The 27518-nt window shown below is 43.9% G+C and overlaps 1 protein-coding gene across 1 annotated transcript in view; it reads left to right on the top strand.

Moving 5' to 3' along the window:
* The first annotated feature begins 2108 nt into the window (after positions 1 to 2108).
* Positions 2109 to 27518, top strand: part of FKBP9 (FKBP prolyl isomerase 9) — a 42780-nt gene continuing 17370 nt past the window's right edge. Inside the window, exons 1-5 of the mRNA XM_043589219.1 lie at positions 2109 to 2595; positions 16354 to 16499; positions 16886 to 17075; positions 17730 to 17875; positions 21621 to 21810. Of these exons, the coding sequence (XP_043445154.1) occupies positions 2369 to 2595; positions 16354 to 16499; positions 16886 to 17075; positions 17730 to 17875; positions 21621 to 21810 (899 nt within the window). The 5' untranslated portion in view covers positions 2109 to 2368. The remainder of the gene's footprint in view (positions 2596 to 16353; positions 16500 to 16885; positions 17076 to 17729; positions 17876 to 21620; positions 21811 to 27518) is intronic.

Genomic DNA, 27518 nt, shown 5'->3' on the forward strand with positions numbered 1-27518 from the left:
CTGAGCTGAAACCAAGAGCCCAATGCTTAACTAAGCCACAACAGGCACCCCATTGTTGGCTCTTCTTGAGTATATATTCAGTTTTGAGACATGGGAAGTCCTCACAAAGTCACCCTCAGAAACTCAATGGAAATATATATTTTTTAAGTTTCAGCTTGGGGGCACCTGGCTGGCTCAGTCAGGTAAGCATGCAACTCTTGACCTTGGGGCTGTGATTTCAAGCCCCAAGTTGGTGGTAGAGATTACTTAAATAAACAGTTTAAAACAAAGTTTCGGCTTGATTTTAATTAGTTCTTAGGATAATGCTATCACTAAAGCCAAGAGGTAAATTTTCTCTTTGGTAGATTGCTATAGAAATCCAATGCAAAGAATATATGTTGGGATTTAGCAATGTTAAAAAGTGCACATACTGTTTGATTAGATAATTAACTTTTTATAAAGTTTTTTTCTTAAATTTTATTTATTTTGAGAGAGTCAGAGACAGCATGAGCAAGTAAGGGACAGAGAGGAGAGACAGAGAATCCCAAGCAGGCCTGGCACTGTTAGTGCAGACAGAACCCGATGTGGGGCTCAAACTCACTACTGGTGAGATCACGACCTGAGCCGAAACCGAGAGTTGGAAGCTCAACCAACTAAGCCATCCAGGCACCCCTAGATAATTAACAATTTTAAAGGAATGACAAGAAATCAAACCGCCAGGAAGCCCTAAAAGGCATAATGGAAGGGGCAGTCACCACTTAGCCTACCTCTTCCTACATCTGTTATTATTCTGTCCTGGAGTGTTTGCTCTCTCACACTATCGTAGGATTTTAGAATTGGTGGAAGTCTTAGAAATCAACCACTTCATTTTACAGAAGAAGAAACTGAGGCCCAGACAGGTGACATGTGTCACCCACAGTCACAGGAAGGGGGTGGAAGATTCCTGTTTGTTTCTGTGTAAACTGGGTTATTTTGATAAACGTGTAATGCAGTCATTAAAAACCAACAAGGAACACTGAAAAGTACAAAGAAGAAAGCAAATCATCACCCCAAATCCAACCACTTACAGATAACCAGTGTTAATAGGATGAATTATATTCATAGGTTTTCTATTTCCATAGCGTTAGCTCTGTTGGGAACAATGAACATTTCCTCAGCGCTACATGTAGTTTCTCATTAGATTCTGGGATCTAATGAAATCCATAATTATCTTCTAATTACCATGTTTTGTCTTCATCTTACAGAGCACACAGAGACCGTTTATTAATTTGCAGGAGGTCACCTAGGTAGTGCATATAACGGTGTATTATTCCCTTAATAAACTGATGAATTCAATTTGCTCACATTTTATTATTTTGTACTTGTATTTATAAATTAGATTGGTGCCCAGTTTCTCTCTCTGTCTCCCCCTGTGTTGGCCAGATCTTGGTATCAGGATTGTTTACTTCCAAAGGAAGCTGAGAACCCCTTGGTGATTTGCTCTCATTAGTCCCAAATTTTAATAAATAAGAACAACTGATCCTAAGAATTCATTTAAGTACTCTAATGATTTGGGGCTTCTCGGTCTCCATTGTGAAGGCCAATCTAACTTAGTCACGTGTGTGGAGCCACGTGAGATGTTTGCTACTGAGTACCAGCTCACAGTGCATCCACTAATGGCTTGCGGGAACACTCACAGTAACTTGAAACTTTCTCGTGACAGCTGTCAGGGGAGTATCACAATACATGCCTCTCCCTTTCTCTTTAAGTATCAAAGATAATCCTGGAAAAAAATCCTGAAGAATGGTTTCAGTGTTTTTCATGTAGAATCCATTCTTTTAACTTAAAAGTAAAAAACAAAACATAATCATCTAAGATTCCCTCCCTTCTCAAAGCAGCCAGAAGTAATTGGATCCGCGGCCACGTAGGAGCCTCTGGTGGCGCTAAATCTGGGGAATCTCCAGGGACAGGCGGAGACGGGCCAGTCTGCCGGGGCAGTAAACGCTTTTCTCTTCCAACTTTGGGCCAGAGCCCCGTCCCGAGAAGTTCACGGTTTCTCCCTCGGGGACAGGTTCCCTCTGAAGTTGCCAGGCTCTTCCCAGGGCGGGCCAGTTCGCAGGGCAGGGCAAGGTGGGGCGGGGCAGGGCAGGGCAGGGCCAGACCAGACCCGGGCAGCGCGGGGCGCAGCACACCAGCTAAGGCGCGCGGCTGCGGCTCCTCCCCTCGCTCGGATGTGGCCGGGGGGCGGGGGGCGGGAGAGGGGGGTGGCGGCTGCCGCCCGGGGAGGGCCGGGAGTCTTTTCCACGTTTGCAAACGCCGCGGCGCGCCCAGCCCGGACCCGCGCTGCCGGAGCTCCGCACTCCCTCGCCGGCTCCACGCTGCGCCCCGCGCCCGCCCCTCGCCACCCCTGATGGCATTCAGAGCCCGGGGCTGGAGGCCTCCGCCGCCGCCGCTCCTGCTGCTCCTGCTCTGGGTGACCGGGCAGGCGGCGCCCGTGGCGGGCCTGGGCCTCGACACGGAGCTGCAGATCGAGCGGCGCTTCGTGCCGGACGAGTGCCCGCGCACCGTGCGCAGTGGCGACTTCGTGCGCTACCACTACGTGGGGACATTCCCCGACGGCCAGAAGTTCGACTCCAGGTACCGCGCCCTGGACGCCCGGCCGGGCCTCCGAGGCTGCAGCGCCCACTCTCCCGTTTCCTTCTCTCCGGACAGGCCTTTCCCTCCCGACGGACCTCCCCCAGCTCCGCCCAGCGAGCCCCGCGCTCCTCCCTCTCCCTCCTCCTACCCAAATGCTCCGCTACCCTAAATCTGTCCTCCGCGGGGTAAGTCTACCCGCCCTAAAGCTCGCCTCGCCCGCCCGCCCGGGACCGGAGCCTTGGATAGGTCCTGGCACAGAGGGGTTGGAACAGTTCCCGTCCTCCCAGCGCATTCACACAACGCGAAATCTATGTAAAATGGCCACCCTGCAAGTAGACCCCCCTCCCCCCAGGAGTAAATGTTGATGTCTGCTTGCCACCTCCCTTTACTGGCCTTTCCGCAGGCCCCTTGAGTCAGACGACGTCTCTCGCAGTTGATGATGATGATGATGATGATGAGCTGACGATAGCAGTCGTTACATATATGGAGCTATTACACTGTGTGCCAGGGTAGTTCTAAGTGCTTTGCGTATCATGAACCCATTTAATTCTTAACAACAGTTCTCTTAGGTAGCTACCACTATTTTGCCAGTGAGGTTACTTGAGGCCACTGAGGCTAAGAAACTTAAGTGGAGTCCAACTGAAAACCAAGTGACAGTCCAAGGCCAGGGTCTGTGCATAAAGCTACCACTGTCCTTCCTTCTCCGCCACTGGGCATGGGGTAGTCCAGAGCAGGTCGCTCAGCTTTACGCTGGGGCCCTGGACCATGCCCACGATTCCTTCCCTCAAACTCTGCCCCGGGATCACAATACCTGCCCCCAGCTTCTCTCCAGTTGAGCTTTAGAGTTAAGAGGTCTCTTCCTCCAGCTACAGTCAGCTCTCCTCCCCAAGACATTGTTCCAAACCCAGGTCTGTGCCTGCACTTCTCTCAGTGAATCACCAGACTAGACAAAGAGAACTGTTTGTTGAACATTTGCTGTGTGCCCTTGGCTGTGCTAGGCTCATTCCAGAAGTTATCTTAAAAAAATACTCTTACCTTTCTTGACTTTGAGTCAGACAATGAGTCCAGACAATGAGTGCATTTACAAAAGCTGTTTAGTATGCAAGTGGCACATAGCAAATGCTTAGAAATAGTCATGTTTACTGTTGTTTCAGTTGCTTCTTTTTATTTTTAACAGCTTTACTGAGCTATAATTCACATACCATACAATCCACCCATTTAAAGCATACAATTTGGTGGTTTTTAGTGTATTCACAGGGTTGTGCAACCATCACAGCTATCATTAGATAGCTAGAACATTTTCATCACTCTAGAAAAGAAATACTGGACTCATTAGCAGTCACTCCCCTCCCCTCCAGCCCTAGGTAACCACTAATGTACTTTCTGTATCTACGTGGAATCATATAATTTGTGGTGATTTATATCTGGCTTTTTCACTTAGTGTAATATCTTCAGGGTTCATCATGTTGTGTCCTGTACCAGTACTCCATTTCTTTTTTATGGTTGTATAATATTCCACTCTACGGAGGTTCCACGTTTTGTTTATCCATCCATTAGGGTTTTTTTTTAAGTTTATTTATTTCGAGAGAGAGTGGGAGAGGTAGAATTAGCAGGGGAAGTGTAGAGACAGAGGGAGACAGAGGATCCAAAGCAGGCTCTGTGCTGATAGCAGACAGCCCGATGCGGGGCTCAAACTCACCAACCACGAGATCATGACCTGAGCTGAAGTCGGACAGTTAACAGACTGAGCCATCTAGGCACCCCTATCCATTCATTAGTTAAGGGTCATTTGTATTGCTTACACTTTTTGGCTAATGAACATTTGTGAACAGGGTTTGGTGTGCAAATATGGTTTTCTTTCTTTTGGATATATACCTAGGAGTGGAATTACTGGGTACTGTAGTAACTGTGTTTAACTTTTTGATGAACTGCCATACTGTTTTCCAATGTGGTTTCACTATTTTACACTCCTGGCAATGGATGAGTGGTCCTAGTTGTCCACATTCTCCTCAACTGTAATTGTCTATCTTTTTTATTCTAGCTCTCCTAGGGGGTGTGAAGTGGTATCTCATCGTGGTTTTGGTTCACATTTCCCTAGTGGCTAATGATGCTGAGCATCTTTTCATGTGTTTATTGGTCATTTGTATGTCTTCTTTCATTTGTGTTTTTAGTTAGAAAATAAAGAAGGGGCGCCTGGGTGGCTTAGTCAGTTAAGCGTCCGACTCTTGATTTCAGCTCAGGTCATGAGCTCATGGTTCCTGAGATTGAGCCCTGCATTGGGCTCTGCGCTGACAGTGCAGAGCCTGCTTGGGATTCTCTCTCTCTCCTTCTCTCTGCTCCTCCTCTGCTCTCTCTCGCTCTGTCTCAAAAGAAATAAACTTAAAAAAAGAAAAGAAGGAAGAATTTCCTGCTTGTGCTGATGATAATTAATAATTCCTACTAGAACAAGCTGATACTTTCTATTCTCTAGCTTGGCAGCCACTGTGAGGCAGTGTGGGACAATGGAAGACATTGGAAAGAGGCACTACCATCCCTTCAGCCAATATGCAGTGTCTGCCCCTGAACAAGGTGTCCTTCCCTGTCCCTACAGCTTATGGTCCAGGCCATTACACAGTGTGATATGTACAGAAGGGATAATAGCATACGCTTTTGTTTCTCGTGTAGAGTTCACACAGTTCTTACCACATACCTTTTGATATATGAATTCATTTAATGTCAAATGAATTCATTTAACCTCACAAACAGTGAAGTAGGTAACTCAACAACAAACGAAGAAACTGAGGCTCAGAAAGTTCAAGTAATTTGCTCAAGGGATCTGGCTAGTAAGTGGTAGAGTGAGGTTTTGAACCTAGGCAGTGTAATGTCTATGGCAGTATATATAGTCTATGGCCCGTAGTCTATGCATATATATAATGAAAAGAAGGCAAGGAGATGTGGAAAACACACAGGAAGCTTAACTGTATGTTGTGTGGGGATGGAGAGAGAGAGAGTGGTTGGGATGGAGTTCCAGGATTGCAAAGATAAGACCTGAGGATGATTAAAATTGACCGGGGCTGAGCTGAGGGGTGAGGGCTGTGGAGAGAAGAGAGGGTGTGGCTGATGGAGGGAAGAGCCTATGCAGAGGTTTGGCGGTGGGAGTGTTGTGTAGGGGGACGTGAAAGCTGTTCATAGTGGCCTCAGCTTGGAGTGGCAGTGGGGGAATGACCGAGGGGGAAAAGAAAAGGCCAGAGGAGTCTGGGGAGGAAGGCTGGGCCCAGCTTTGAGAGATCTTTTTTGCTTGGCTATTGAATTTGGACTTTGTCTAGGACAATGGAAAGCCACTTAAGAGTTTTAGTCATGGGGGTGAGGGGTCAGACTTTTCTGTGGCTGCTGTGTGGACAGTGGAGTGGAAAGGGCAGGATGCATAGTAGGTGTTTCATTAGTGTGAGTTTTTCTCCAGGGCGTCCATTCCTTTGGGAATTTATGAAGTATTAAGGCACAACTTTGCTATTCCTGCCCACTGAGCTTAGGGAAGGAGAAATCTAAGGTGTTTTGGGTTCTGGCTACTGATTTGGAGGTTTTGCTCAGGAGAAAATGGCTGTCACCCTGACCAGAGTCGTAAGTCACAAAGGGCCTCTGTTTCCACAGAGCTTCCTTCCTCTGGGCCACTGGCTCGGGCATGGTTTCATTTTATTTTGGAGCCTCCGTGGGCCTGTTAATATGTTCCTGTGGCTGCGGCTCCAGATCGAAGTCAACAGCGGCTTCCCAGCTACACTTTTTAGGGGGCTCCTGCTCTCACTTTCCAGCTCTTGGGAGCTCCTTGTTAGCCACTCCTGATTCAGCATTTTTAGAAGTTCTATAGCATTCCTAGCAATAAAGGTGAGGGGGATGGTCTCTTTGCTCTGATTTCCTTCTGGAGACTGAAATTTACCATGTTGCTGTTATCGTTAGCAGGCAAAGCTAGCCTCTCGTCAATTCATTCACAGCCTCCAGGCTTGTCTGCAGACACTCAAGGTCCCGATATTCAGTAAATACTATTGTGTGTCTACCACATGTCCTGTTGGGTGGGCTGCTCTAACGCAGTGGTGTTCAAACTGTACATGCATCGCAATCATCTGAAGAGATTATTGTACACAGTTCCTGAATCACTAGGTCTGGGTGGGGCCTGAGAATGTATTTGCCTTTCTAAGTGCACAGGTGATGCCTTTGCTGCTGGTCTGAGGACCACACTTTGAGAACTATTGCTCTAGGGGTGCCTGGGTGGCTGAGTTGGTTAAGCGCTGACTTCGGCTCAGGTCATGATCTCGCGGTTCGTGAGTTCAAGCCCCGCATTGGGCTCTGTGCTGACAGCTAGGAGCCTGGAGCCTGCTTCAGATTCTGTCTGTCTGTCTGTCTGTCTCTCTCTCTCTCTCTCTCTGCCCCTCCGCCACTCATGCTCTGTCTCTCAAAAATAAACAAACATTAAAAAAAAAATAGAAGAGAACTATTGCTCTAAAAAAATCAAAGACTTATTAACAGGCATCAGATTAATTTTATATATTCATTCATTCATTTATTCATTCCATTCACTCAACAAATATTTATTGAGTACCTAATAGATCGAGTATCTATTGAGTACCCCAACAAATATTTATTGAGTATTGAATGAAGGGATGTTAAGGCTCACCTTCTCTGCAGGATTGGTTCTGAGAAGAGCCAGGGAGCTGAGCAGCACGCCAGATGGTGTCAAGGTGTACTGGAGGAGTTAAGTAGTGACAGGGAGACTAGTCAGGTCATGACAAGGCTCACTTAGGCAGGGAGCTTTTTATTTTCCCAGAGAGAGAGAGACAGAGAGAGAGAGAGGAACTGCGCTCTCATGCCTGAGTTGGGGAGAAGGGTAGAGGGAGGGGGGAGGGGAGAGAGAGAGAATCCCAAGCAGGCTCCACTCTCAGCATGGAGCCCAATATGGGGCTGGATCCCATGACCCTGGGGTGGTGATCTGAGCCGAAATCAAGAGTCGGTCGCTCAGGGGACCTAGGTGGCTCAGTCAGCTGAGCATCCAACTCTTGATTTAGGCTCAGGTTGTGATCCCAGGGTCGTGGGATCGAACCCTACATCAGGCTCTGTACTGAGCGTGGATCCCGCTTGCAATTCTCTCTTTCCCTCTGCCCCTTGCCCCCACTCCACTCCGGGCACTTTCTCTCTCTCTAAAATAAATAAATAAACAAATTTTTAAAAAGAGCCATGTGCTTAACTGACTGAGTCACCCAGGCGCCCCAAGCAGGGAAATTTTAAAAGTTTGAATTAAAAAAAAAAAAAAAAGTTTATTTATTTATTTTGAGAGAGAGAGAGAAGGAGAGAGAATCCTAAGAAGACTCCCTGCTGTCGGCGTGAGATCATGACCTGAGCCAAAACCAAGAGTGGGAAGCTTAACAGATCGAGCCATCCAGGTGCCCCTAAAGTGTGAATTTGTATGGAAGCTCTTCCTCTGGAAAAGCCATGTGAAGAAAGGGAAGCTGCTGCTGGAGTCTTAGCCCAGTGTGGCTCTCCTGACTTTAGGAAAAGAGCCTACCCTCCAGGCAATTCTTCTTAGGATCTCCTGAGGTCATTGGCAGGCTTACTTAGCTGCAAAGACTTGATACATTGCTTTTAACTTTCATTTGTGAGTCATTGTGAGCGACTGTGCATGCATATTGATCATTTAATTTGGCTATATTTTACTCACTAAGAACTTGTGTAGAAGAAGATTTATAGAGATCTAATATTTTAACTTCAGCAGTTGCTGAAAAACAAAACTCCGCAAGAGCAGTGCAGTGATTTCACTTTGCAGAGGTTTTCTCAATCATATTTTAATGTGCCAAAAATCATCCAGGCCAACGGCTCACATTTCAGGGTCTGATCCTCTGTGAAGGTAAGAATGAATGTGTTCTTTCTCATTTCCCTCTTCTCCACTCGTACTCCTTCCTCTCTTGTCCCTCACCATCTCTCTCTTCCTCCGTTGCAGTGTTCTTCATTTTTCCATCTGGTAGTGGAACTGGTTTGCCAGTTCATTAAGGGCTTGCCTTTTCCCACTGCCACGGCTCATTAGCAGCTGGTAGAGGTAGTTGTTTGGGGGAAATAATCTTGGACAAAGAGTCTGGGAAGCACATGGTGTGTGGAGAGAGACGGGAGACAGAAAAGTCAGACTTGGCTTCCCCCACTTTTTAAAAAAAAATTTTTTTTAATGTTTATTATTGAGATTCAGAGAGAGACAGAGCATGAGCATGGGAGGGACAGAGAGAGGGGGAGACACAGAATCTGAATCAGGCTCTAGGCTCTGAGCTGTCAGCACCGAGCCCTATGTGGGGCTCAGACTCACAAACTGCAAGATCATGACCTGAGCTGAAGTCGAACGCTTAACTGACTGAGCCACCGAGGTGCCCCATGGCTTCCTGCATTTTCAAGTCTACACTGGGGCCCAGGCTCCTTGGTGGAACTCAGCCAGGGAAAGGTCTTACCTGGCTCATCCCAGAGCTAGGCTAACAGCTGGGAGGTGTCTGCTTTTGTGCATTTCATGCATTTTTCAATCCCATTCACATATGGCTCTGGCAGGACCACAGCCCTTCTTCAGGCAGGTCCCATATGAGCCAGTCGTCTTGAGTTGGCCTGAGACTGGACCAACTTTGAGGCACCCAAAACATGGTTCCCATGCCCCGTGGGCTGGCTCTTTATTATCTTGCTTCCCTCCAGTTACAAGTTCTTAAAATATGGTAGTGTCTTTAATGTTCAAAGAAATGAATTCAGTCTAATATATAGTATTGTGAATATAGTTAAGAATACTGTATTGTATACTAAAATTTAAAAGTATACTTTATTTACACTTGAAATTTACCGACAGGGTAAATCTTAAGTGTTCTCACCACAAAAAAGAAAGAAAGAAAATGTTAACTGTGTGAGGTGATGGATATATCAATTAGTTTGATTGTGGCGATTATTTCACATTGTATACATACATCAAAACATCCGATCATACATTTTAAATGTATGCAATTTTTATTTGGCAACTGTACATCAGTAAAGATGGGAGGGAAAGTAACGTATTCAGCTTTTATTTGTCTACACTGAATCTAAAATTGACATACAGAGCCAGCTGACTGGTCCTGTCATAGCTGATCAGGACCTCAGTTCTAACCTGAGGGTGGTTTTCTCTCCCTTTTGTAATGGCCATTTTTCCTTTTTTTCTGCATCTGAGATAAAAATAATCTCAGCAACAAGTAGTGTAAGTGTATATAAATTTTTGTCAATAGTTTTAAAATTAATTTAATTTGTATTTTTTTTATTTAGTAAAAAAATTTTTTTATTGTTTATTTTTGAGAGAGAGACAGCGTGTAAGCAGGGGAGGGGCAGAGAGAGAGGAAGACACAGAATCTGAAGCAGGTTCCAGGCCCCGAGCTGTCAACACAGAGCCTGATGTAGGGCTCGAACCCACAAACCATGAGATCATCACCTGAGCCGAAGTCGGACATTCAACCGACCGAGCCACCCAGGTGCCCCTAATTTGTATTTATTTATTTAAAAGTTTATTTATTTTGAAAGAGACAGCATGCCAGCGGGTGAGGGTGGGGTGGGGGGAGGGGCAGAGAGAGAGGGAGAGAATCCCAAGCAGGCTCAATACTGTCAGTGTAGAGCCCAATATGGGGCTCGAACCATGAACTGTGACATCATGAGCTGAGCCGAAGTGGATGCTTAACCAACTGAGGCACCCAGACACCCCCAGGCTCCCCAAATTTTTAAAAGTAGTATCATATAGGGGCGCCTGGGTGGCTCAGTTGGTTAAGCGTCTGACTCTTGGTTTCGGCTCAGGTCGTGATCTCACGGTTTTGTGAGTTCGAGCCCCACATCAGGCTCCAAGCTGACAGTGTAGAGCCTGCTTGGGATTCTCTGTCTCCCTGTCTCTCTGCCCGTCCCCAACTTGTGCTGTCTTGGTCTCTCTCAAAATAAATAATTAAACTTAAAAAATGTAGTATCATATATTATTTTTGCATATGCACAGAGTCTTTAAAACCAGTTAAATAATTCCATAAAGCTTAAAATTGTAGTTGCAAAGCTGCTAGGAGTGGGGAAGGGGCTCAGGGTGGGGTGTAGCAGTTTTGGATGCAGACTTAGCTCTAGGCTTCCTTCTGCCCTGCCACCTGCCACTCTTCACCTCTGCAGACTCTGGGATGCACAGGGCTTGGCCAGATGCCCCTTTGTTTCACCTAGATTCTGTTTCTTCCCTACTAGGTCAGATCCTACACCTGTTCCCTTTCTGTCTTCCAAAATTTTGTTGCCAGCTCTTGACAGCAATGGTCTCCTCTCCTTTTCCTAAGTTGTTTTTATTTGTTTGTTTGTTTTTTCACAAAGAAGAATGTAGGAACTTGGGGAGGGAATGGGCTTTGGGGACTCTAGGGAGGGAGTGCATTCAGTTTGATATATGTTCTTTTATTTATTTATTTTTAATATTTATTAAAAAGATATTTATTTAAGTAATTTCTACACCCAACATAGGGCTCAAACTCACAACCACAAGATCAAGAGTCAAATGCTCTTCTGACTGAACCAGCCAGGCATTCCATAACATATGTTCTTTTAACAGTTCATCCTCGGGGCGCATGGGTGGCTCAGTCGATTAAGCATCCAAGTCTTGATTTCGGCTCAGGTCATGATCTCACGGTTCATAAGATCAAGCCCCGACTCGGGCTCTGTGCTGACAGCTTGGCCTGCTTGGGATTCTCTCTCCCTCTCTTTCTGCCCCTGCCTTGTTTGCACTTTCTCTTTCTCTCAAAATAAATAAATAAACATTAAAAAGAAAGTCCATCCTCATTGAAGATTGAAACCTACATTTAGACATAGAGCCACAGTGGGGCGCCTGGATGGCTCAGTTGGTTAAGCGTCCAACTTCGGCTCAGGTCATGATCTTGCGGTTTGTGGGTTCGAACCCCGTGTCGGGCTCTGTGCTGACAGCTCAAAGCCTGGAGCCTGCTTCGGATTCTGTGTCTCCCTCTCTCTCTGCCCCTTCCTTGCTCATGCTCTATCTCTCAAAAATAAATAAACATCAAAAAAAAAAAAAAAAAAAAAAGAAATAGAGCCACAGTATTTATGCTTTAGGAATGCAGCCACAGAGTTAGTTACTTATCCTGAGGAATATCCTGCAAGTCATGTGTGTGCATGTGTAGACAGTTTCATGAATTGGTTATGATGGGTTTTATGTGATGTCTCCTGTTTTAGTGATCCTTGGGCTGGTAAACTTGAAGACCATCACTGGAGGATGCTGTAGCCCCACCCCTCACCCCCCTTCAGGGCGGGGAAAGTAGAAAGAAGTGTCAGGGATAGCAATCAAAGGGTCTATAGCAGTGAATGAGCAGAGGAGAAAAATAAGCTGATGGAGAGGAAAGGGGGATTTTGGACGTGCTAGATGATTTCCATTTGGCTTTCTAGGTCCTTCTGTTCCACTTGGCTTTTTGCTGTGTGCATACTATGGGTTATGTAAATGACTCCCTCATCACCTGGCTTCTGGTTGGGTTCAGTCAGTGGGGCATCAGCAGGAGATCAGAGGGAGGAGAGTGAGGTGGAGATATTTATTCCCTGGGCTCCCTGCCTGTAGGTCTCCACCATTTGTGTCCCTGGACCAGAGGTCCTAGCTAAGCTTGTCATGTGGCCCTGAACCATCACCTTCTCTGTACCTGGATCCTTCAAGCCCAGGTCTGACAACAGCACCCCCATACTTGTCCCCAAGGTACTACATTGTCCCTTGTGTTGTCTGCACTCTGCACACTCCTTTGCACACAGCCCCTTTATTAAACTTTTCTGGAACTGCCTAGTTTGGATGTATCATTTGTTTCCCGCAGGACCTCAACTGGGACTTCTGCAAAAGGTGTAAATCAGTCAGATACTGGGACAGGCCATATAAGTGCTTATTCCAGAGCTTGCAGAAGTAATTTTCATAACCACTTCTGGGCTTGACTCTGCAAGTGAATTTGTGCCAGTTGTGCTGATCAGCACAGATTTACTCAGAACGATTTTATTTTTCCAGATGGTCAGAGTTTTAAGCAGAAGACTAGTCTTGCATTGTTAATTTCTCACATATGTAAATTTTTTTGTTTTTTGTTTTTAGCACTTTGCTTAGGTAGTCATCAAAGGAAGAAATTAATACTGCAAGGCAACAACAGTTAAAAAAATTTTTTTTTAATTTGAGAGAGAGAGAGAGAGAGAGAGAGCACAAGTGAAGAAGAGAGGCAGAGGGAGAGAGAGACAGAGACAGAGAGAGAGAATCTTAAGCAGACTCCATGCTCAGTGTGGAGTCCGACATGGGGCTCAATCTCATGACCCTGGGATCATGACCTGAGCTGAAGCCAAAAGTCAGATGCTCAACTGACTGAGCCACCCAGGCACCGAAACAACTGTTTTTTATATACCATCTAGGGCCTGGCCCCATGCTAGGAGGTTAAGGGTCGGATAGACCTGTGTTCTTGCTTTTTTTCCCCAGTTGGCTAACTTTGTGAGCTTGGAAGATTCTTTCCCCTCCAGAGAGCCAGAGTATCAGCACCCACCTTGAAGTGTTGTCTGATGATTAAATGGGGTAGTATGTGGAAAAGCTTAGTTTGCCACTGTACCTGACACATAATAAACACTCTAAATAGTAATTATTATTAAAAACTCTTATTAAATTTGGGAACCATATGGTTCTATGGTTCTATGGATGAAAAACTTATTTCTAAGGTAGTTTCCAGCCTGTGCATTGTAGCTGTTTGCACATGTTCTGTACCTGGGATGTCTTTGAAGCTTCGAGTTTTGGTCCATTATTAATATAAACCCACCAGTTGGATGATGGTTCAGGGCATGGCAAGGCCCCAGCCAAGTGAAATTAAAGAGCTGGCATTCCAGGGGGCGGGTGTTGGTCCCTGGAGGTAGAGGGTGGAGGTGTAAAGCTGTCTTGGGCACACAGTTGACCATGTGTTTTTGTCCTTTGGCTTGCTGACCTGAACTTGGAATTTTGCTTTCTGTTCACCGACCTTGCAAAAGGAAAGTTATTAAAATGGGTTGTAAAACTAGGAGGAGGAAGCTTAAGAAGGGCGGGTCTGAGGAAGCTGCCCTGATGGGTGGGGAAGTGGACTGTGCTGCTCCTCCAGGTTGTTCATTAAGGAAAATGAGGAAAAGGTGGCAGTAATTTACCAAATGAAGAGAGCACACCCCAATGAGGTAAATTCTAACAGCTCTTAATATTTTATTACATGTGTCTTTCATCATCATTTTGAAAATTAAGAGAGAATTAAAGAGAAAACAAGTTAAGCCACCTGAAATCGCCTCCTCGTAGAGTACCATTGGTAATGTTTTTATGTGTCACCCTGTGGATTTCGTGTGCATCTATGTATGTCAATTCAAAATGGAATCCTTTTACGCTGTGGCTCTATAGCCTGTACTTTTCTGTTACTGTATATGTCCTCCTGTGCCAATGGACATAAATCTGATCTTTTTATTTTTTTATTTTTAATTTTTTTTTCAACGTTTATTTATTTTTGGGACAGAGAGAGACAGAACATGAACGGGGGAGGGGCAGAGAGAGAGGGAGACACAGAATCGGAAACAGGCTCCAGGCTCTGAGCCATCAGCCCAGAGCCTGACTCGGGGCTCGAACTCCCAGAACGCGAGATCGTGACCTGGCTGAAGTAGGACGCTTAACCGACTGCGCCACCCAGGCGCCCCAAACCTGATCTTTTTAAATGACTACAGAGCGTTTTATTTATTTATTTATTTATTTTATTTGTTTTATTCTTTCTTTTTTTTTTTTTTTTTTTTTTTGACAGTCACAACAAAATTTATTGCAATGAGAGGCAAGGCCAACCGATCGGGACCGACACTCTTGACCAGAGTGTGGTCCTACAGAACGTTTTATTGCACGACCTTGCCTTAAATGCAATCAGTGCCATACCCTTGAAACTTCATATTTCCAGTGTTTCATTGTTGTAAACCAAGCCCTGTAGTTGTTTTCTTCAACATAGTATTTGAAACTCTCTGGGTATCTCTGCTGGTTTTTTTGTAATAGGCAAAATCCATGCCTTGGACGTTTTTAAATTTTTTTTTTTTTTCAACGTTTATTTATTTTTGGGACAGAGAGAGGCAGAGCATGAGCGGGGGAGGGGCAGAGAGAGAGGGAGACACAGAATCGGAAACAGGCTCCAGACCCTGAGCCATCAGCCCAGAGCCCGACGCGGGGCTCGAACTCACGGACTGCGAGATCGTGACCTGGCTGAAGTCGGACGCTTAACCGACTGCGCCACCCAGGCGCCCCGCCTTGGACGTTTTTATATCTCCCAAAGCACCTAGCACAGTCTCCTAATAGGCAAACCCTTGATGGTTGTAGAATTTGACATAAAGAGGATGAGATCATAGATGTTGGTCATGGTTCCATTATTTATCTTCCAACCTAAGGCCATCACCAATCAGCCTTTAAAACACATGTATTAGTGATTCTAAGGCTGTATCAGACTTTCTATGACCTGTAACAATTGTAGTAATATTGGCATAACTCTTAGGTTTTCAGAGCACATTACCGATTGTAATATCATATATATCTTGGGATGACTATTATTGTTACTCCCATTTTTGTGGTGGAGGAAATAGGTTAAGAGAGTTTAAGTATCCTTTATGCTATCATGCTACTTCTCCAACTTACAGACCTAAAGATAAAAAGAAAAATCAGGGGCGCCTGGGTGGCTCAGTCGGTTAAGCGTCCGACTTCAGCCAGGTCACGATCTCGCGGTCTGTGAGTTCGAGCCCCGCGTCAGGCTCTGGGCTGATGGCTCGGAGCCTGGAGCCTGTTTCCGATTCTGTGTCTCCCTCTCTCTCTGCCCCTCCCCCGTTCATGCTCTGTCTCTCTGTCTCAAAAATAAATAAACATTAAAAAAAAAGAAAAATCAGATAAATATGGTAATGGAGCATTAGTATCTTACGTTGTTGCTTTTTTTTTTTTTATTTTTTTTCAACGTTTATTTATTTTTGGGACAGAGAGAGACAGAGCATGAACGGGGGAGGGGCAGAGAGAGAGGGAGACACAGAATCGGAAACAGGCTCCAGGCTCTGAGCCATCAGCCCAGAGCCTGACGCGGGGCTCGAACTCACGGACCGCGAGATCGTGACCTGGCTGAAGTCGGACGCTTAACCGACTGAGCCACCCAGGCGCCCCTGTTGTTGCTTTTAAACAATCACATAGGGGCGACTGGGTGGCTCAGTCGGTTAAGCGTCTGACTTCGGGTCAGGTCATGATCTCATGGTTTGTGGGTTTGAGCCCCTCATCGGACTCTGTGTTGACAGCTCAGAGCCTGGAACCTGCTTCGGATTCTGTGTCTCTCTCTCTCTGTCCCTCCTCCACTTATGCTGTCTCTCTCTGTCTCTGTCTCTCTCAAAATAAATAAACATTAAAAAAAGATTTAAACAATCACATAGAAATTGAATAAACTATTTTTAGTGGAAGACTTGATAGCTCTTTTGCAAAATAGACTTAATAATATAATATATTAAAAATAATATATTTTTTTTCTAGGGAAAGTTACGTCACTGCTTATCTAACTGGATTTACTGGCAGTATTCACAATAATTTAAAAAACTCCAACCCTGAAAGTACTATTGGTGAAGACATTTCCTGTATCAGTAACTCCTCTACAGGCTGATTTTGGGTTGCATTGAACTCACTCTATCCAGGGGTACATTTTCACTGGATGACTTCACTAAGGGAAGGATTAATTTGTACTTTTCTTTTTCTTGTTCTACCTCTTGGGTCTTCAGCTATGACAGAGACTCTACTTTCAACGTGTTTGTGGGAAAAGGACAACTGATTGCAGGGATGGACCAAGCTCTGGTTGGGATGTGTGTAAATGAGAGGCGCTTTGTGAAGATCCCCCCAAAGCTTGCCTATGGAAGTGAAGGAGTTTGTAAGTTTTGTTCCATATTTGTAAACGTATCTGCAGATACAACCAGAACATTTGAAGGGCGTTCAGTCAAGCAGACCAGAGGATCTGCAGAGACTTTAAATTGGGGGGAAATGAGAAGCAATGAACACATACACACACAGCACTAAAATTTCATCTTCAGTTAATTTCTTCTAAATATAAAAGAAGTTGTTATTAACACTGGTATATTGAATGTCACCCTTGTTGAGAGGAAAACATTTTTTTCTCTTTTCTATTTCATTTGGAGGAAAGAGGGAGGGAGCATGGCCCATTTTAGAATTGTTCAGCGACCCCCTTGAATCCTAGGTGTTTATTCATCTGGCCCGAAAGGCAGCAACTTCTCAGTGTGAATTCTCTTTAATTTTTAGCTGGTGTGATCCCCCCAGATTCAGTTCTTCATTTTGATGTACTTCTAATGGATATTTGGAATTCTGAAGATCAAGTTCAGATTCACACTTACTTCACACCCCCCAGTTGCCCTCGGACCATCCAGGTGTCTGATTTTGTAAGGTACCACTACAATGGGACATTCTTGGATGGGACACTGTTTGATTCAAGGTAAGTCCTGCCATTCAAGGTAACATTAGTGAAATGCCCCTTACTTCCTTCTGTCTCACCTGTTTTTTATGCCCATCAAGAAACCAGAAGACAGACTCTTCCCAACTTCCATCAACACCAACCCCTTTCCTTAATGCTTTTGGTAAATGTTTCATGCTCCATAAAGCCAGATCAAAACTTTAATATATTTTACAGAAATGAAAGAACAATGTTTCTCTAAATTAACAGTATCTTGAGAGCTCATCAATAAGTGAAGAGCCCTATTTCCAAATAGGTTGATGCATTTTTTGGTCCATTTTTATAGTTTTCCCATGGAAGGAAGAGGGGAAGGCTGAATGTATGTGAAGCTATGGAGAACTGCCAAGAGTAGGGTGCTAAGCCAGAAACAGTGAACCTTTTGGGCTTTCCTGTCATTATAGTGTTATTTGGTTAGATAGAATAGCAGGCCAATTAGACCACTGTGGTTTAATTACATGATTTCTCAATTTGAAGACTGCTGCTGTCTTTGGGAGTGAAGATCCAAAAATGCCTGTCTTCAGAGATGGGTATAGGTTCACTACTTAGCTGATAATTTGGTATCTAAAACATTATTGAGGGATGAGTTGGAAACACCCTCATAGCATGGAACTTTTCCCCTTTCTCATTGGTTTTCAGTCATAATCGCATGAAAACATATGACACATATGTGGGCATTGGCTGGTTGATTCCTGGAATGGATAAAGGGCTGTTGGGGATGTGTGTGGGGGAAAAGCGCATCATCACCATACCTCCTTTCCTGGCCTATGGAGAAGATGGAGATGGTAAGTCTTTCTCATTCTTCAAGCTACTCTCATCTCTCCTTATTTTTATTGCCGTGATTAATTCAATTTACCACATGAAACCCGCCAGACCTTTTGGTCTAGACTTGCACTGTCCAATATAGTAGCCACTAGCTCCATATGGCTATTTATATTTACATTTAAAATAAATTAAAACTGGGGCGCCTGGGTGGTGCAGTCGGTTGAGCGTCCGACTTCAGCCAGGTCACGATCTCGTGGTCCGTGAGTTCGAGCCCCGCGTCAGGCTCTGGGCTGATGGCTCGGAGCCTGGAGCCTGTTTCCGATTCTGTGTCTCCCTCTCTCTCTGCCCCTCCCCCGTTCATGCTCTGTCTCTCTCTGTCCCAAAAATAAATAAAAAACGTTGAAAAAAAATTTTTAAATAAATTAAAACTAAATAAAATCTAAGATTCTGCTCTTTAGCTACACTGCCACATTTCATGTACTTAAGAGCTGCATGTTGCTGAGGGCTACTGTCCTAGACAGTGCAGGTACAGAGCATTTCCATCACTGTGGAATGTTCCATTGGGCAGTGCTAGTCTAAATCATCTAGTGTCTCATCACTGAATTGTAGCATCTTCCACTTATTCATGGTCATTGGCTTTTCATAAGTAAGCATCTGCCACTGCCCCATAAACTGTAACCTTCGGCACCAACCTCTCCAGCCTACATTTTCCCATCTGTGAAATGACAAATGAACTAGAAAGTCTAAAGACTGTAGATATCAAGGTATAAATTTAGTATATGATGCCAGAATTGCCGTTTTCCCCCCTGATTTGTTCCTTCACAGTAGGCTTTACCTGTGACATTAGTTCCAGGTGGACAGATGCAAAGCATGTTAGAAAAAAAACATTAATTTGAATTAGTGTCCTTTTTGTAGAGAGAAAACAGACTATTGTTTGGCAAATGGAATTTCACAGTTACTCATATTTTAATTTCAGGCATATTTAATCAGTCTGGCAGGCTAACACAACAAAGACAACCTCCCGGCATTTAAACAAGTAGATATAGGGGCACCTGGGTGGCTCAGTCCATTAAGTGTCCAACTCCTGAATTGGCTCAGGTCATGATCTCACGGTTTGTGAGATTGGGCCCTGCATCAGGCTCTGTGCTGACAGCAAGGAGCCTACTTCTCTGTTTCCCTCTCTCTCTGCCTATTCTTCTACTTGTGTACTCTCTCTCTCTCTCTCTCAAAAAAATAATGAACATTAAAACTTCTCTTTAATCAAGTAGATATACGTAGCGAAGAATTGCAATGATAAAATGATACATCTAAGAGTTTACTGACTGTGGTACCTGACTTATAATAACCCTAAAATAATGTTTTCTAAGCTATGTTTCCTGGCTCTGTATATCTACAGAGCAGGAGGAGAGAGAAGGAAATGGGGCTCAGCCTTCTCTCCTGTCCACTTCTACTTTTATTGCTGGGGATCTGCAGACAGTCTCTTCAAAAAGCAGGGGTAGGGATTCCATGCTAAAAGAAAAATAAAATTTGAGGGGCGCCTGGGTGGCGCAGTCGGTTAAGTGTCCGACTTCAGCCAGGTCACGATCTCGCTGTCCGGGAGTTCGAGCCCCGCGTCAGGCTCTGGGCTGATGGCTCAGAGCCTGGAGTCTGTTTCCGATTCTGTGTCTCCCTCTCTCTCTGCCCCTCCCCCGTTCATGTTCTGTCTCTCTCTGTCCCAAAAATAAATAAACGTTGAAAAAAAAAATTTAAAAAAAAAAAAGAAAAATAAAATTTGAAAACAACTATAATTGTAATCTGTACATCTGTAATCTGTAAATACAAATTCTCCAGTCTCCAAGACATGTTGTTACTCTTATTACTCAAATGGTCTCATCCTTAGCCAGGGGGAGTTTATTTCCCAGGGCTCTCAAATCCTTTTGACGTCATCCAAGTGCATATGTCATACATAGTAAAACTAGATGCCTGGCCTAATTTGAGGAGTATTATTTATTTATTTTAAATAAATACTGAAGGGGTACCTGTGTGGTTCAGTCAGTTAAGCGTCTGACTTCACCTCTGGTCATGAATGATCTCACAGTTCATGAGTTCGAGTCCTGCATTGGCCTCTGTGCTGACAGCTCGGAGCCTGGAGCCTGCTTTGGATTCTGTGTCTCCCCTGCTTTGGATTCTGTGTCTCCCCCTCTCTCTGCCCCTCTCTACTCACGCGCGCTCTCTCTCTCACTCTCTCTCAAAAATAAGGAAAACATTTAAAAAAATTGAAATAGTTATTATTTAGTATTTTAATACTGTGCTCAACTACCTGGGTATGACTTTAAATAGGTGAATTCTATGGTATGGAAATTAGATCTTGATAAAGTTGTTAAAAAAAAACATAGGTGCAATTAGTACATGATAATGCTAGAAACATTTAAACTCTGGAGTTACATTTAAGGCTTTCTTTTTTCTACTAAATTAAAAAATACAGGAAAGTACAAAAGATTAATATTCTGTCACACCCATACACACACTTCAGGTATTGACCACACCTTGCATTCCAGAGTCTGACTCAGCAGCTGCTTTCAGAAGATTTCATGATTTCCCTGAGGGGAAGGAATAGGGGTGGGCTCTGCCAGAGCCATTGAAGGAGCTCAGGCTTAGTGTACTGTCTTACTCACTTGCCCAGGCCTACTCCTTTGCAAGGTATAACAAATGGCAAGTAAGAGTGTGGAGGTAGGTGGTTTTTGTCAGTTAACTTCCTTTATCTCAAAGTACTGGATTGAGTTATTTATTGCTTGATGTTGATCTTTGCAGGAAGAGTTAGTGCCCAATAATCTCTTCGTGTAGATTATCATTTTGCAGATACTCAGTAAGTCCCCACTGCTGGGAACATCCAAAAGAAGCAGTATGATCCAGAAGTGAGGTGGAAGCGATTTGAGGATTTGTATTTTGCAATGTGGGTGCCATTTTTTTCCCTCTTAGCTAGCTTTAGTTTTATTTATATCTTGTTTTAGATGTAGTTAATACATTGAATTGTGCATGTTGCCTCTTCAAAAAATTGGCTGTTGGTTCCAAAGAACAAGTCTGTGTCATATTCTGCAGAACCAGGTCCAGGGTTTGGAATTTATACCTTTAAATGTCTGTGATTTGTATTTGTATGCAAACAGAGACCCACAGAAGCATTTGGGCTTGCATGTGGGTGCATAACCACCCACATAGCACCTTGATTTGTCAGCACAAGCATAGAAAATATGGTTGTAGTAGTCTCGCATGTCATTAATATTGGTTTGCTCCTTTTCCTGAAGAAGTCAGGCTTCAAATATACCCGCCAGCCCATGGTTGGGCACCATGGACACAATGGTGACAGAACATAGTTGGACACCAGGAGGACCACCCAACATGCAGAAGAACATTTATTCCTTTGGCTTGAAAACTTTAAGGAATGAGTAACACCAACACAGTGGGAATTGAGTTGTAGTTAAAAGTAGTTTCTAGGGGCGCCTGGGTGGCTCAGTTGGTTAGGCGTCCGACTTCGGCTCAGGTTATGAACTCACAGTTTGTGAGTTCGAGCCCTGTGTCAGGCTCTGTGCTGACAGCTCAGAGCCTGGAGCTGCTTCAGATTCTATTTCTCCCTCTTTCTCTGACCCTTCCCCACTCACACTCTGTCTCTGTCTGTCTCTCTCTCAAGAATAAATAAACATTAAAAAAATGTTTTTTTAATAAAATAAAATAAAAATACTTTCTAAATCTTGTGTCCTGATTTCATCAGCTTCCTCCATTCCCCTCTAGGGAAAGACATTCCTGGACAGGCATCTCTGGTGTTTGACGTTGCGTTGTTGGACCTCCATAACCCCAAGGATGGCATTTCCATTGAAAACAAGGTAGTGCCTGAAAACTGTGAGCGGCGAAGTCAAAGTGGGGACTTTCTCAGGTATCATTACAATGGCACGCTTCTGGATGGCACCTTCTTTGATTCCAGGTAAGGAAATAACTGGAGCCTTTACTCATCAGAATGACTTATTAAATACAGTCTACCTCTGGCTGGACCATGATCTGAATACTCTGTCAGTGCTGATTTGTAGTTAGTATTTTCATCTCCAGTATAGACTTCTGTTTTCTGACACTGAATTCCTTCAGAGGCTGTTGGAACAGTCTCCTTCTTGGGGCCTGGGGCATAGAAGTCTACAGAAAAACAGGAGAGGCTCAGCTTACACTCCCACCATCCCCCTATAGTGTCCTTGACTATCCAGTATGAACCCAGCTATGGGATCCAGGATGGGAAGTGGCCAGAACTGAGGTCTGGGTGGTAGGAGGAGGAGAGAACAGACTTGGTGCCAGGAGATCTGGGTTCTAGCCCCAGTGTATGGTCTGGCTTCCCTGAACTTCAGTTTTTTTTCCCTGTTATTAGCACCTTTCTCAGAGATGGTTAAAGAGATAAGGGATGTGAGTGTGCTGTGAACTTCAAAGGAGTTGGGTGCAGGAGGCCAGCTGGGTGCATTCAGCTTCCTTCTGGTTGCTTCAGAGGCTAATTACCATGCCTCTGTTGTTATTCAGAGTCCTGTTTTGTTTATTGGGCTTAGCTTGCAGTTGTGCCAGTGGCTGGAGCAGGCAGTTGCTGTGTCTTGCTCTTTCAAGTGGTAGGTATGTGCTCTCTGGAAACCACCTCTCTAGCTTCCTGTAGAGCAAACAGGTAGTGACAGCAATCTACCTGTCTCTCTGAGGTAATAAGCTTCTAATTTCTTGAGTCATCCAAAAACAGTACAGAAGAATTTTTATATGGTATTCCTTATATGGTATTATTTTGTTTGAATAATTTATCTTTCCTATTCTTAGGGTCTCTTTTACAATTTTCATTTGATTTCTTTGGAAAAAGTAATAGCCACATGGTTCAAAATTAAAACAAAGTATGTATTAAGGTATATCCTATTACCTACTCCTGCCTACCTCACATATCCCTCCCCCCTCCAGCCACTTAGAATTAACTACTTTTACTTATTTATTTTTTTTAAAGTAAGCTCTATGCCCTATGTGGGGCTTGAACTCATGACCCTGAGATCAAGAGTTGCACACTCTACCACTCTACTGACTGAGCCAGCCAGCCACCCCTAGAATTAACCACTTTTTTTTTAAGTTTATTTATTTACTTTCAGAGTGAGAGAGAGAGAAAGAGAGAGAGAGAGGGAGAATCCCAAGGAGGCTCTTCGCTGACAGGGTGGAGCCCAACATGGGGTTTGATCCCACAAACTGTGAGATCACAACCTGAGCTGAAATCAAGAGTCGGAGGCTCAACTGGCTAAGACACCCACTTTTATTAATGAGTTTCTATTTGATTCTTCCAGTGTGTGGATTTTTTCCTAATGCAAATATAAAGAAATACAACTACTCTGTCTCTTGCTTTTTTTTTTTTCACCTTGGTTTTTTTCCATATTTAATACATAGAGAGAAATTATTTATTTTTTATGTCTGCCTAGGTTTCATTGAGTGAATATTCCAAACTTACTTAACGTTACATTCCCCTATTGATGAACATTTGAGTTGTCTTCAGTCTTTTTCTGTTACAGAAAACATTCAGTGTGTATGTATTATTGTTATATGAGCTTGGTTCTGTCCTACACACACACACACACACACACACACACACACACACACACACATTTTTTTCTAAGTAGGCTTCACACCCAGTGTGGAGCCCAACATGGGGCTTGAATTCATAACCCTGGGGCTCAAGACCTGAGCTGAGATCAAGAGTCAGACACTTAACCAACTGAGCCACCCAGGCGCCCCTCTGGAATTATATTTCTAATTAAGACCGTTTTTTCTATTGTACACGATATTTCTTTCCATATTAGAACTATAATTTTATTAGATTTAAAAAAAGCTTTCCATTGGAGTGACTGGGTGGCTCAATTACTTAAGCATCTCGCTCTTGATTTTGGCTCAGGTCATTGTCTCGCGTTTTGTGAATAAGGAGTCTGCTTGGCATTTTCTGTCTCCCTCTCTCTCTGCCCCTCCCCTGCTCATGCTTTATCTCTTTCTCTCTCAAAATAGATAAAGAAACATAAAAAAAAAAAAAAAGCTTTCCATTTCAGTGCATTGGGATCTAGTCTGTCCTAATAGCTACATAATATTCTTTATATGGATTTGCCTTAATTTAGGTAATCAATCCCAATTGTTTTCTACCTTTTACTGAAGTATAATTAATGTACAGTGTAGTTTCAGGTGTGCAACATAATGATTCAACAATTCTATATATTACTCAGTGCTCATCACGATAATCATAGTCCCATCTGTTGCTTTGTACCTTTTGATATTCTTTTTAAATTTAAGGCTTATTTATTTTGAGAGAGAGAGTGAGAGAGAGAATCCCAAGCAAGCTCCACACTGTCAGCCCAGAGCCATGGGGCTCGAACTCATGAACCATGAGATCATGACCTGAGCCAAAATCAGGTTGGATGCTTAACAGATTGAGCCACCCAGGTGCCCACCTTTTGACATTCTATGTAGGGCTGCAGTAATTATTTTTGCAGCTAAATCTTAATGTGTAAGATTGTTTCCTTGGGATACATTTCTAGAAGAATCTCTGGAACAAAGGTATTTGGGTTTTTTTTTCAAGAATTTTTTTAAGTTTATTTATTTTGAGAGAGAGATGTGGGAAGGGACAGGGAGAGGATCTCAAGCAGGCTTCCTGCTGTTAGGGCAGAGCCCAGTGTGGGGCTTGATCTCATGAACGGTGAGATCATGACCTAAGCTGAAGTTGGACCCTTAACCGACTGAGCCACCCAGGCACCCCTGGATCAAAGGTATTTTTATAGTTTTTTGTATACACAACCAAGTTTTCCTCACCAAGCCTTTACTCACCATCACTATCTAAAAATGCCCCATTCCCTCAAACTCAGTGACATTGAGAATCATTTTTAAATAATCTTTGCGAATTTATAGGAAAAAAAATGGAACCTTATAGATTTCATCTGTCTTTCTTCATTGCTACTGAGGTTGAAATTGTTTTAAATGTTTATTACTAGACCATTTGGATACCTTCTTTTATGATTTACCTGTTTGTGTCTTTTGTCTGTTTTTATGTTAAAGATACTGGTATTTGTCCTTTCCTTATCAGTTTGAATATATGAAGACCTCTATACATTAAAGATAGTAACCCTTTTATGGTTGTATATTGTTGAAGGAATATTCCTTATTTTTTTGCATTTTAATTTTTGTTATTGTGATTTTGGACCTATTTAAATATAAACTTTTTATGTTGTTAAATACATTTAACTTCTTTATGGTTTCCTTTACTCTCACATAAATTCTTATATATTCTGTCTTTGGGGGCTTGGTAAAAATAAAAATCTGTCCCCTCCCCTGGAGTACATAAACATTTGTCTATATTTTCCTTAAGCCTTTTTAATGGTTTTAAGGTTTTACCCTTTAAAGTATTCCTTATTGGGGCATCTGGCTGGCTCAGTTGGTAGAGTATGTGACTCTTGATCTTGGGGTCATGAGTTCAAGCCCCATGTTGGATGTAGAGCTTCTTTCTTTTTATTTTTAGAGAGAGTGAGAGAGGACAAGCAGGGGAGAGGGACTGAGGGAGGGGAGAGAGAATCCTAAGTAGGCTCCACCCAGAGCCCAATGTGGGGCTCAATCCCACAACCCTGGAATCACGACCTGAGTCAAAATCAAGAGTTAGATGCTCAACCGACTGAGCCACCCAGGCACCCTGATTATGTACTAAATTCTTACACATACTTTTGGGTCTTTGTCTAAAATTTATACCCTTTTTTATTGACCTAGCTGTGTATAGGCCAATACCACACTTTTAACTATAGTTGCTTGTTAGTTTGTATGGTAGAGAGTATTCTTTTTTCCTTTTTATATTTATTTTTATTATTTTATTTGAGAGAGAGAGAGCACAGGCAGGGGAGAGGGGCAGAGGGAGAGAGAGAATCTTAAGCGGGCTCCACACTCAGTGCTGAGCCTGATGTGGGGATCAATCCCACAGCCCTGGGATCATGACCTGAGGTGAAATCAAGAGTCAGACACTCCACCGAATGAGCCACCTAAGTGCCCCTCTTCTTTCCTTTTTAATTATCAGGTTTTTAAAATTAAGTGATACATTGACGTGGGTCGAAATCGTAAAAGTACAAAAGGGTGTACAATGAAAAATTTCCCTCCTATCCTGTCCCTCAATCACCCAGGTCCCCTCTCCACAGGAGCCGGTGTTTTTAGCTTCATAGGTCTCCACATGTACACGGTGAAATACTTATACACATTCTCCCATTTTATTTTTTTACAGGAATGAGAACTTGCTATATCCTGTACCTTCAGAACATTTTAAATAGTTTCTTTTTACAAATGAATTTTGGAGTCTCTCTTCCCCTCTCCCCACACCACTCAGATTTTGGTTGAAATCATTTCAAAATTCATAAATTAGTTTGGGGGAGCATTGACAACTTTCTAGTCCTCAACTTTCCCATTGGGGAAACATGGTACTTTCCCTTTTTTAAAACAAAAATTTTTTAAATGTTTATTTATTCTTGAGAGAGAGAGAGACAGACAGACAGACAGGCAGACAGACAGACAGAGTGTGAGCAGGGGAAGGGCAGAGAGAAAGGAAGACACAGAATCCGAAGCAGGCTTCAGGCTCTGAGCTGTCAGCACAGAACCCAACACGGGCTCGAACTCACGCACTGCGAGATCATGACCTGAGTCAGATCATGACCTGAGCCGAAGTCGGATGCTTACCTGACTGAGCCACCCAGGCGCCCCTCCCCCGCCCCCTGCTTTTATTTAAGTCTTCTTTTAAAGATATTCGAATTTCTCTACATGTCATGGCCACCCTGCTCATCCATTCTCTTCTTCTGAGGCTCTTTTCTGCCTCTCATCCTTGGCCTCTTTGTTTCCCCAGTCCTTTCCCCTGGGCAGATCCCGCCTCCTCAGTGTCCACTGTCTCCCCCACCCCCCCTGGAACCTTTGCTGACTGTTCCACCCAGTGGCTCTTCCTGCTCTGAAGCACCTGCCATCTCTCCCACTGCTTAGTGTCCCTTTATAAGGGACCCTGTCTGGCAGTTGTCCTCCTCTTCCCTGAATCCCTGGTGGTGGCTGTTCTCTGCTGATGACCTCTCAAGTACTGGCCAGGGAGTAGTAACCTGGGGAAGGTGAGAGGTTGGCTCATGGCTAGAGGATGCTAGGGAGCCAAGCCTGGCTTCCTTGATGGCTGTGTTCCCATCCTGGCCCTCCTGGCTCATGTGAGTGGCTGCAGTCTGGAGTTCCTCAGTGTGGGGGGAAAAGGGTATTTCTCCATAGCCTCTTCTGAGATGTTATGTAGATAATCTGCTTCCTGAGTGAGGAGAATCGTCTGTTATCCTTTTTCGTGTCCCTTGACTTTGTGGTTGGTCTCTGGGGGTATTGAGAAGGGAGAGCCCCTGACAGAGGGTCTTTTCATCCCCTGGCACCATTCGGCTGGCCATCTATCCTGAGGTAGTCATCATGTTTGAGGTAATGGTGGAACTGACTGGCTCTTTCAGGACAGACTTTTTGCCACATCTGCACTGGGTGGGGGTGAGTAATGAGTGCAGATTACCGTGGTTCAGACTTTGGTAGTAGACGTGGCAGATGAAGTTTTATTATTTTATCCTAGAAACTGTGAGGCTGTGAGGACTTGATTCCTGTCCTCACCAAACTCACAGTAAT

This window comes from Prionailurus bengalensis, chromosome A2, assembly GCF_016509475.1.
Source record: "Prionailurus bengalensis isolate Pbe53 chromosome A2, Fcat_Pben_1.1_paternal_pri, whole genome shotgun sequence".
Taxonomy (NCBI): domain Eukaryota; kingdom Metazoa; phylum Chordata; class Mammalia; order Carnivora; family Felidae; genus Prionailurus; species Prionailurus bengalensis.